This window comes from Ctenocephalides felis, unplaced genomic scaffold, assembly GCF_003426905.1.
Source record: "Ctenocephalides felis isolate EL2017-DRISC unplaced genomic scaffold, ASM342690v1 CF-g0.4_SCAFFOLD_01170, whole genome shotgun sequence".
In the NCBI taxonomy this organism is placed as follows: Eukaryota; Metazoa; Arthropoda; class Insecta; order Siphonaptera; family Pulicidae; genus Ctenocephalides; species Ctenocephalides felis.
Window position 1 is genome coordinate 49,011,738 of NW_020537324.1, and position 12,614 is coordinate 49,024,351.

Here is a 12,614-nt window from a genome sequence, read left to right on the forward strand (position 1 = left end):
TACAGGACAATGTCTGTCGGGTCATCTAGTTAGTTAATAAATCTTGAGATCCACTGATTATATTTTTACGAAATAAAGATGTAGTATATCTAATTGTACCGTGTAAAAATAGTTTCACAACTGTTGTTTATTACTTCACAATTAATCAATTCCTAGAACAAGTGCTATATTACAATTTATTCCGCGTTTGGGGCTAGTTGTAACATCTATCGAACCAAGTATTCGATAAAGAATATTCATTTTTAACAAAATTGACTTGTTTCTAAGTAATTAATTTCATTTATCTACGCAAACTATAATTAATACAAAAATATATTATGTCTCTTTTAATATAAATGTTTATAATGAATCAACGTAAACTACATTTTTTAACATAATAAGAATAAAAAATATAGTGTCTCCCGTAACAAGTTACATTTTCTCACATCTGACTGACTGTACATTCCCTCCGATCTTCTTCACTTGAGTTTGTGTATAATTTTTGTATGTTATAATTAGCCCTGAAAGGTTGGTTTCAACTAAACCCAGGTGTAATTTTTTTACCTTCTTCAAGATATATATTTGATAAATTTGAAAAGAAATAATACAAAATTTGAAATTATTTGACAATAATAACGCAAACCGTTATTACCGATCTCTACCAAAAACTAATCAGCACGATTCCCAACCAATATCTTTCGAACGGTTTTTGAATTTTCAAAATCGATTCAGAATTGCGGGCTAAAACGTAGCCGAAAAATTTTTCACTTTTCTGCGATTTATAAAGAAACGGCTTAGCCGATCGTCGAGATACGATTCTAACAAACAATAGTTCTCGTCGAGATACATCGAATGGCTTTTAAATTTTTGAAATCGGCCCAGCCGTTTTCGAGAAAACGTCGATTTACGGCAAAAAATCTGTTCACACACACACACATATATACTTTTTCCAAATTTGGTCTCAGTCGATTCAGAATGGCCTGAAACGTCGAGAAAACATAAAATTAGCGAATCCGATTTTTTGATGAAAACATAAACTTCTCCTTCGGGAAGTTAATAAAATTAAATGAATTTCCATAAACTCCTCCTTTCCATATTTTAAAATATTCATTATCGTATTGTAAGAATACGTTGATTATAATTAGATAAGTATGAAAGTATATTAAAAAATATATTTGTCATCGACATTTCACGAAGCAGGAGACATTCTATATCATTGAAACGGTCAATAAAATAAATGAAAAATAACGCAAATAATTTTTGAATACAAATGAGGTTTTTAGCTGAGTTTCGATGTATTTATATAATCAAATAAAAATTCATTTTGTTGTTTCTGTTATTTCAAATTTAAATTCATGGAGAATAAAATATGTATCAGAACCCATTAATTACAATCATAGCTATTTATAGATAGAAAATATGCCAACACATTTAGCGTTTCTCTTTCAATTACATTTACATACATGAAAGCAATTTATTGAATTATTTTGCATATGTAATTAATAATAATCATTATTTGTATGTAGTTTTATTTTGTACAAGAAGGGAGATTATTATTCACATTTTAGTTATAGAATCAGTTAAAATATTTAAATAGAAAACAATTGTAGTAAATTTACAAATATCATACATTTTTATTTAAACCCCTTGTTTATTTTTTATAAATTTTCTCTCAATTTGAAATTACAGATCTTTTTATCTTAAGATTCAGATTCAGATTCTAAATTTATTATCAAAAGATATGGAAATTTACCGACCTATAAACTGAAAAGTATTGCAATTTCAGTAAGTAGGTATCCAGTAGATACTATCCACTAATTGTTTGCTGAGATAATAAACATCTAAATTACATTAATTTAAATATATTAGTGAATCATCTGAATGTTACTAATAGTCACTAAAGAATATGCTGTTGAAGTAAAAAAAAATCAAAATTGATTTAAATTTTACTTCCGAATATTGGCTCGGAAATGCATTGTTGTTAACACTTATCATGAAGTATATTTGCTTTAAATACTTATTGCCGCGGTTTCCAAACTGTGGGACGCTTTCCCTCAGTTGGAAGCAAGGCTGTTGCAGCATACTGCTGTTTCCAAATAAACATACAAATTTCGGAAATGAACAGAATAAATTGAACTCATATAAAGAAAATATGAGAAAATAGTTATTTTTTATGCATATCTTTACATAATATTTCATATTAATTTGTAGTCTGATAATATCAGTTGAGTATTATTGAAATAAAATTGTTAAAGAATCTAAAGGGCGCGCAACAAATTTTTTAATTATCATGGGATGAGGTGTGAAAATGGTTGGAAACCACTGATTTATTGCTACAATAGTAAAATATATAAATAATCATTTTCCAGGCCAAACCGGAGGAACGGGATAGTCCATCCGGCGAAGAAGCTTCTGACACAGCACCCGCGCCCACTTCGAAGCGAAATTCATACCCTACCCAGGCGCAGCTGGCAGCGAATCACATCAATAACCCGACTGGCGCTGGCGGTGCTCCAATTTCTAGTTTCTCCCCCCTGCTCATCTAGTAGTATTTCTTCGACGTCGTCGTCTTCCAATAGTTCATCGTCCGCTTACAGGAAGATAACAGAACTGTTTACCAGAAAATCGACTACACATGAAAAGATACCTGAGGCAAATGAGCGGGAAGATCAGGATAATCCGATAGTGCTTATGCCTCAAGGAAATGCGGTACGTTATGAATTTGTTGTTTTTTATTCCAACTAAAACCTATGATGCTCAGTATGTAACGTATTATCAAGAAACTTATATATTTACATAAAGCTGCTTTTATTCAGATGCTTTTGAGTTAATATTTGTGTTATATATGGAATGCGTTAGGTTACTGAAATATTATTGTCTACCGCAGAAGTATTACAATAGATTATAGCGTATCGCAAATAATCCGATTTATTACATTAATAATAATATAATTCATATTAAAGATTATCTATAATAATAAAATAACTATCATTATATTATGCGTGCGGAATTGTAGTATGTTTATAATTAGATAATACGTTTGTTAATTTCCTGCTTTAATTTTACTCTGACCATATATGTCCAACTGTTATAATTTAGTATCATAGTTCATGAGGATAAATATTATTTGTAACATTTTGAAATTTGAAAATAAGTTTTGGTTCTCTGAAAAGCTGCACTGATTTGTAAGATGGCGATTTTACTTTTCAATATATACAATTTTGCTTCTTTTTAACTTCCTGTAGAGTAAGTTATAGTAATACCAAAAAAATCAAGAATGAATTTTTTGCATAACTTTACGTTTCAAAGGTTTTTGAATATTTTGGTATACCTCAGAAAGAATCTGTGTACGTGTGTGTAGTATATATATATATGCGCGGATACAATTTTTTATCGACGATTTCGAGAACACGGATCAATTGATTTGAATAATTCAAAAATTATTTAGTTTCTATTCATGGGATGACGTGCCGATTAGTTTTTTGCCGAGTCATATCCAATCGTATCGAATATACTGGACAAAAAGTGCCGAAAATAGTAATTCAATTTTTAAGCGAACGGAGTGCCCCATTTGAAAGATTAAAAAAACAATTTACTTGAATTGACGAAATGAAGATCAATTTTCGGGAAGACATGTCTAGCCGTTTTGGAGTTTCAATGAAAAAGTAATAAAAAATGTCCTTTTGCTGTCAATAAAGATCATTAGTCATATGCGCATCTAATTATCAGATGTTTTACATAGATTTTAATAAAAAGTGCAGGTTCTGTTAACATTTCCATGAGTTCTGAATCAAGATTTATAATGATGAACCGTTAGACACCATCGCGCTTCATAATTATCAAAAAAGATAAAAATAATTGGTATTCGTATTTTGCCTTGAGGCAAGTTACATGAACTTCCGGACAGTAAACATATTGATATTTCTTGTAAGAATTCATGTAATTTATTCCAATCATTTAAATTGTTCTGTATGAGTGTCCTCGCATATCCTAGTCAAAGAATGAAAATCTTATGATGAATGCTCCATCTGAGAGCATCGGTGAGGCCCAGCCAAAAGGGTGGATAAATAGTGATTTTTTGCAATATCTAAGAATATTCGTCAAAGACACATGTGCAAACATTCCAAAGAGTGTAGATGGCTACATATATGATCAATGCAGGTTATTTTGAAATGTTCGGTACTAGGTGCCACTGTTTCAAATCATAATCTTTGATAACAAAGTTTGATTGATAGTATTAATTATTTTTTATTAATTATTTTAATTTAGGTTGATTTCTAACTTTGTTATCTAACATAAATCATAATTTAATAAACATTTCGTAAAATATTTTTTTATATGTTTATAAATAACCTTAGGTGTCCGCCACTAGGGGACTTTCCCCTTATTGGTTTAGTATGTTCATTCAGACCAAGTATTCTATCTTTATACCAAGTAAATCGTCTAATTTTAATTTTAACAACCGTCAAAAAAACTACTCATTTTCTCAAACTTCGATGAATTTTTAAAATTAAACTACTTGTCATAAGGACGCAATATTTCAGTAAGTTTTATAAGACCATGTTATATATCGCCAAAAAAGTTCCATAAAAATCGTCTTACTTTTTTTTTTCAACTGTTAATTACAAGAAAATGGCTCGGTAGATTTTCACGGAAAATAATTAGTATCATCTGTCGAACAGTTTTTGATTATTTAAAATCGATTCGTTAGTATGAGCTTAAATGTGGACAAACAATTCAACACTTTTTTCCAAATTACAAAGAAACGGTTCAGCATATCAATTTAAATACATCAAATGGCTTTTAAATTTCTGAAATCGGTTCAGACGTTTTTGAGCAAACGTCGATGTCTAATTTTGACAAACGCCAAGAAAACGATACTAATTTTTGCAAACTTTGTCGAATTTTTAAAATTAAACGACTTGTCGTAGGGCCGTAATATTTTAGTATGATTTATGACTGCGGTACCTACCGTAAAAAAATTTATAAAATTCATCGAAAAAATTTTTATAACACCTTATTATAAGAAAACGACTCGGTCGATCTTTACCAAAACTAATCAGAACGATTCCCAACCAATATTTTTCGAACGGTTTTTGAATTTTCAAAAACGATTCAGATTTGCGGGCTAAAACGTGGACCGGCTTGGCCGATCGACGAACGGCTTGGCCGATCGTTGCACAAAACTGACAAACAATAGTCCTCATCGAGTTACATCGAATGACTTTTAAATTTTTGAAATCGGTCCAGCCGTTTTTGAGAAAACGTCGATTTACGGCAAAAAATCTGTTCACATACACACATTCATACTTTTCCCAAATTAGGTCTCATTTGATTCAGAATGGCTTGAAAGCTCGAGAAATCATAAAATTAGCGAATCGATTTTTTTATGAAAACATAAACTTCGGGAAGTTAAACATGTCATTTGACTGTCAATAATGATCATTAGACATATGTGCATCCAATTATCAGATATTTTATAGAGATTTTAATAAAAAGTTCAAATTCCTTTTACATTTCCATGGGTTCCGTATCAAGATTTATAATTTTTAGCTGTAACACTGCAACGCGGCCCTTATTCGCTTCATAATTATCAAATAAAAAATCAAAATAAGAAAATTTAAAGTTCTCAAAAAACTTTAAAGCGTTTAAAAAGTTTAAGTTGCGGTACTGGAAGTTTACTAGACTTTATATTATTCTTACCAAATATCACATAAAATTTTATTATTTTGATTGCTATTCATATTATCTATAAAAACATTAATATGGTCAATTAATCTATTTGACAGAATTGCAAATGTCCCTCGACGGCTCCTGATCTTGGCAATGGGCAACCTCATCAGCACATGCAATACGCCCCTCAGCCAGGAATGCTGCTACAAACGGGTGCGCACGTGCCTTTGGCAAACAGAACTTCTACGGCATCCGAATCAAGGAAACAGTTTCTATCGTCTCTTGCACCGCTTACGGCTTGTGTCAGCGCTAATCACCATGCCATGGGCAATCACGATGACTATTATTATCAGGTATACATCATTTTATTATAAGTACTATTTGTTATTTAATAATGTATGGTATTGATTTAATTGTTTACTTGAACCTTGTATTGCTGTTTTATATTCAGATATTACTTAAGTAATTGGTTAGCTATTTATTGTTGTATATAATTTTCAATGTAACAGAACACGATTATTAACTTCCCGTAGGGTAAGTTATTTTAATGGGCCGAAAATCGAAATTGAACAGTTGTTTAGATTGAATATTAGTTAAATTTTCTATACAAACCGACAGGATAAAATATATATTGCTTTACGATCTTTTTACTGTAAATATGTTAAACTGATTGGTGTAACAATTAGTTTTTTTTTAAAATTATTAATTAATTTTATTTGAGAACGAGTAACTATGACTGAAATATTTAAGTCTATTTTTTAATTTCCGTAGGGTAGTTATAGTAATGGGCCGAAAATAGAAAATGTTTTTTTTGCATTTCTCTATGTTTTGAAGGTTTCTGAACATTTTGGCATACCTCAGAAAAAATTGATGTGTGTGTGTGTGTTTTGTGTGTCCGCATTTTTTAACTTCCCGTAGGGTAAGTTATTGTAATGGGCCGAAAATCGGAATTGAAAATTTTTACATTTCTCGACGTTTTGAAGGTTTCTGAACATTTTGGCATACCTCAGAAAAAATGGATGTGTGTGTGTGTGTGTGTGTGTATGTGTGTGTGTGTGTATGTATGTGTGGATACAAATTTCCAGTCACGTTTTAGGGCGCACGGATCAACCGATTTGAATGGTTCAAAAAACATTCGATTCCTATTGATAGGGAAAAGAGCTGATTAGTTTTTAGCAAAGGCAGGTCCAGCCGTTTCGGAGATACGGAGCAAAGAGTGCGGAAAATAGAAATCGAATTTTTGAGAGAACGAAGTATCCGATTTGAATGATCTAAAAAACATTCAATTAGTAATGATTGGGAGAAGTGTTTATTAGTTTTTGGCAAAGGCAGGCCCAGCCATCTCAAAGATACGGAGCTAAATATGTAAAAAATGGCAGTTTTTGAGAGAACTAAGCGTCCGATTTGAATGATTCAAAAAACTTTCTGCTTGTCTTAACAAAATAATTGATTTTGGAAAAAAAAATTTTTGTTCGATTTTTTTTTTTTTTTTAGTTTTTTGTTGAAACAAATAATTTCAACTTTGCAATTCAGTTTATATAATTCTTATAAATATTAGACAATGTTACAATATTTATAATAATCTATTTGAAAACATTCAGTATTCCTCGAACATTTCGTTACGGTACGGGAAGTTCCATCAATTTGCCTTAAGGCACGATGCCACCCACCCCACTAGTTCGTTCATGTTTTCGGGCGCCGGAATCAACCGATCATTCAAGGTTTAAAAAACTTTTTGCTTGTGTTGAAATAATTGCTTTTGAAAAAAAAATTATTTAATTTTTTTTTATTGTATTTTTTTTTGAATATCGAAAATGATTGAAATTTCAATGTTAATTTTTGTTAAAGTTCTAAAGCTTACTTATATACTTTAAGTGAATAATTTCAACTTTGCAAATGAGTTTATATAATTCTTATAAATATTAGACAATGTTACAATATTTATATTAATCTATTTGAAAACATTTAATATTCCTCGAACACTTTGTTAGGGTATGGAAAGTTCCAGCAATTTGCCTTAAAGCACGATGCCATACAGATTTAGTTAAGTTTAAGTTTGCTTATAATGCCAGATATTTATTAGTTTGAAATACTTATGGTTGATAGCAGTTTAACTTTACTAATTAATGATTCTTTTTAAATTTTACTATACTTAATTATAACAATTTTAAATTTACTTTATGTGCAATGTAGATTTAAATAGTAAGTGAACTTTGAATAAGAAGCACATTGTATCGTTGCTTTAATATATTGCTTCGATATTTACAAAATTATTTTACAGCTTAACTAACAATAAGTGTTTTCAGCAAACGTTTCTTTAATTGTTACAAACATCGAATAACTTACACTGTGCCCTTACACTTTTTATTACACTTAATAGTATATTTTTGTTTTACTTAGAGTTACTTATTCTAAATAATAATGAATTAGTGTATGAATAAGACAATGAAGTTATTGAATAAAAAATAATTTGTATTTGATATTTTTCATTTTTAGTTAAGTCGACCTGGCGAGCGTGTAAGTGTTGCTAGCAGCGGTACACAATGTTCCGAATATAGTCTTGGAGACATTGATGAAGTGTTGATGAAAACTATTGCGCCTGCTCCCCCTGCTGTTGGCGTTCAACAGCAAGATGGCGAGCAGGTGGCACCTGATGTTATTGCAGGTAAATGTCGATTTTTTATAAAATATGAAATATATCACATATCACATATATAACGAAGTTGATTTGAAAATTCAGCATTAATAAATCAAAAATGAACTTGGTCTTAACAAAAAATTCAATATTAATCTATTTTTTAATACATAATGTTATTCACCACTACATAAATACCCTACTTCACTCATTCTCTACAAATATTCAGTATTTATTTTTCAATTGATAATTTTGGTTTATTCGCAGGAACCCCTGGTACTCCTGGATCTCAAGAATTGCCAATCCAAGATGAATTAGCTGCATTTGTTCAGCAAGATGCTAGTCGTATAGAACGAATAAAGAAACGATACGGTGCAGCAGAATCTATAAATACTAACAACGCAAGTGGATCTGATGATGAGCATGATGACTACGGCTTCAACAGACGTCCATCTGTGCGGGGAATCAAACCTAGGTAAATAGAAATGATTTATTAAATTGATGAGAAATCATGATATTTATTGATACGAAAACTGAACGCCTCATAGTATTTATTGATTCATTGATTTTTCACAAATATTGTCATTTCGATTCTAGTTACGCGTTAAATTTATTATGGCACCGAAAAATGTTGTTCGCTGCCATACTCCTGTATTTGATATTCATGTATTTGATATTGGCTACATTGAGTTATAGAGATGTTTTTTAATTGATGCTAAAAGATGGACTAGATAATATTGCTATATATAATATTGATATTAATTGAGATCATTGACTGCTGCAACCCACATTTAGTTAGAAGCAAGTTGTGTAGAAAAAGGTGTACTTTTGCTACTTCAATTGTTTCTCTAGTGAAAATAAAATAAAATTGATTATTCATTCAACGTTTTTTAATTTGATTTTAGTGTTCTTTGGGTATTTAATTTTTCATTATTTGTTATAATATGTAACTATTTTACTCAAAATATTAAGAACTTACTAACTGATGATATCTGAATCTATTGATGTCATTTTAATATTTGCCTATTTGTCCATTTTGTCCTTTTATAATAGACAATTTTAAATTAACTATAAAAAGTATTTTGAAGCACCAGTTTCACAATATATTCTAAAATTGAAACTTTATTCATGAAATATGCCTTTCCAGATTTGGATCAACTACGGAAATTCTACAACAGATGCAAACTCAGCTACAATCACCGCCGTCTACTTTAACCAAGAATCAACATATACATCCGCCAGCACAGCACCAGCCAATGCCAATTCAAAAACAACTTCCTAATCAACCACTACCGCAACCTGCTGCTGCAAATGTTGCGGCAGCCGCTGCTCAACAACAAGCACAATGGTATTATCATTTCCAAGATCGAGATGGTAATCACAGGCATAGTTATCACCAGGAAGAAAATATGTACCAGAATATCTACGATCGCCATCCACATTACGGTATGCACCATCAACATCCTCATCAGCACCATCCGAATTACACGGCTGCAAGGAGTCCTAGTCGCGGTAGGCCTGAGTCTCCACCTCCTTTGAGAAATTATCACCAAACTATGGTACTGATACCGTATAATAATCAAGAAGCAGGATATGTGCACCAGCCTCATTACTCCACGAATGAAGTACATGCAACGGAAATGAGGATGCATGATAGGACCCAAGATAGGTAAATACTCAACTTATTTACATATCACTGAAAAAAAATTAATATTAGCGTTACTAATATGTAATACTAACATACATATTTTTTGTATATTATTTTATAATAACAAATTATAATTTTAACGTTTTTAGATATAGGCGGTCGTATCCAATGATGGAATATCACCATCATCAACAGCAGTCTCTTATTCACGTTGGCCAACAAATGATTCGTCTTCCCATGCCTAACAATGCTAATGTGCTACCTCCTGGTAATGCCCCAACAGGTAAAAACATTAAAATTTTTAATATATACAAGCGTCACCTATAGTCAGCATCCATATAACGACTTATGTGGACGCCTATAGAAGAAATACTTTGCGTTATGGATGTTTTTAGTTATATTTCTTTATTCAAAATTTGTACTATTAAATCAAAATATAATTTCTAATAATCTTTTTATTTTTTTTTTTCAAAACAGGTTATGCATCACCTAGCCAAGTTCAATTACACTTAGTAACCGGACCTGGCCCTAGACCAGCTTATCCTATGCGATACAGTGGACCCCAGCGACAATATTCCGACTCTCCACCCGGTAGAAATCAGCAGCCTCAATACGCAAATACTGCTGAGCAACAACAGCAACAATATGGAGATCAACCCCATGAGGCTTCAAAATATTCAACGTTGACCAAATACCCTGAACGAGGAGTGCCGGAAGGCGCTGCTGCTATCACCGTTCCTCCTCAGCAAGATGGGTACACGATAACATCCCCGACTGGAGGCAGTCAGACAAACATAGCACCTGCAACAGATTCTTCGGCGCCGGTATTCTATGCGATGAACGTCTGACAGGGACAATAGGTTACGGTGAGCATTGAATTTTATCAGTCTCTGGATGAAAAATCCACGTTGACTTGAGGCGTAGTTCCGTTGCCTTCTATAATTAGAGGCAAGCTGAGGTAGGGCTCAGAAGGTGCGTCGGCGTCAGCCTAATCTGGTTTATAAATTCTTTTGATACTCTCATGATTCGAAGGTCTATAATATATCTTTGTAAAGAATTTTGCGGCAAAGTTGATCTCTAACCAGCAGTCGAAAAGTCAAGTGTCATTTAGACACATGCAAATATATTTGTATTTGTTTGAATGTTACTATATAACTAAGAATCTCTTATTAAAAGTAAGTCGTATATTATCTTTAGGTTGACACTTGACAAAATTGGCGTAAAAGAAGTAATAAAATTACGTCTTAGTAGGGTGTTTGTTACATAGGCGAAAGTTTATATATTTAAATAATATTCAATTATTATAATATGTTTTTTGATATGATATATATATGATATTATTTGCGAAATTAAACAGATGATGTTTATATCATCAACATTAACCTTTTCGCTACGATAGTTGTTTCCAGGAGTGACGCTGCTGTACGGAACGACAAGCTGCCCAGCCGGGTTTTTTTGAATTTTAAAACTTTTCAATCATTATCAATAAAATGTATTTAAAATACATGTGTAAAAGACTAATGGACTGATTCTGCAGCACAGCAGATGTATTTTCTGTGTGTTCCACATATGTTATGAAGCTAGGTCAGAAAGACCCTGTTATCTAAGATCGTTTTTTTGACTTTTGTGCGGTTTCTAGGTTATGTTTTCTAACTGACAATCTGAGAAAAACGCCTGGCTGAAACATTGGTCTGTTGTACGGCAGAATCGGTCCATAAAAATTATAATAGTGATTTAGAATTTTCAGTAGTGATGAATCTTGAAGCAAAGGTCGGCACATTGAATGTCTAAAAGCTACACCCGTACACATGTATATAGTTATGTGGATGTCGCCTATATGCTACGCTCGTAGCGAAAGGGTTAATAATTGGTTTAACCTGAAAGATAAGTTTGATATATAAATATGCGAATGTGCAATGTTTGTCATTATTAACATGTCGTTTCAAGTTTATTCTACGGTATTATTTGCAATTTCATATTATTCAACTGACGCCTAAAATGAAGAGGGAAATTCATAATCAATTAAACGCTAAATTTTTACATAGACTTTCAATTTCGTGCGTATTTCAAACATTCCTAAAAATGTTCAAGAATTGAACCAAACATTACTATACCATTTAAATTAATAATAATACCTCTAATTATTACAAAGATAGCAAAGTATTATCGAGAAGGATTGAATAGGCAATATGTGTTTAAAGAACTCTGTCGTTTGAGCCAAATATAGATGTTATTATTGTAAATATATAGTGAAGTAAATTTTAATAAAAACTATTAAATTACAATACCAAACTCTATAGAGCTAGTCAAATGTAAAGAAGAGTATTTGATCAAATTCTATCAGTATTAAAAAAAATTAAAAATTATTAATATGACAAATTTTATAAGATGTATTAAAAAATCACGTTAATTTTTTACTGATGTTACGAACACCATAGATATGTAGTGGGCTCAAACTGCTTCCAAGTAAATGCACAAAAGTCAGTTATACATATCATATGTGTTGACATGGTAACTGAAAGTCAGTGAATATTTCTTCGCAAACCCAGTACGGTGTAATTAGATATTGATAGTTGTTACAGAAATCTGTATTACTAATTGATACATAATAATGAAATAAATTTCTATTTGTATTAAATTTTCCAGTTTGGGGAAAATAATTTCAATTCCAAGTCTTTA

The 12,614-nt window shown here is 31.4% G+C and overlaps 1 protein-coding gene across 1 annotated transcript; it reads left to right on the forward strand.

Annotated features, from left to right (window-relative positions):
• Positions 1 to 2,567: 2,567 nt before the first annotated feature.
• LOC113367343 lies at positions 2,568 to 10,783 on the forward strand. Its single transcript, XM_026608954.1, has 7 exons — positions 2,568 to 2,688; positions 5,769 to 6,005; positions 8,149 to 8,317; positions 8,555 to 8,762; positions 9,435 to 9,956; positions 10,085 to 10,218; positions 10,413 to 10,783. The coding sequence occupies exons 1-7, from the start codon at positions 2,671 to 2,673 to the stop codon at positions 10,781 to 10,783; spliced, it is 1,659 nt and encodes a 552-aa protein (XP_026464739.1). The 5' UTR covers positions 2,568 to 2,670.
• The last annotated feature ends 1,831 nt before the right edge of the window (positions 10,784 to 12,614 follow it).

Bases quoted from the DNA above. Each gene is read 5' to 3' on its own strand.
- LOC113367343 (XM_026608954.1), top strand. The intron at 6,006-8,148 runs GTATACATCATT...TTTCATTTTTAG, and splicing joins ACGATGACTATTATTATCAG to TTAAGTCGACCTGGCGAGCG. The intron at 8,318-8,554 runs GTAAATGTCGAT...GTTTATTCGCAG, and splicing joins GGCACCTGATGTTATTGCAG to GAACCCCTGGTACTCCTGGA.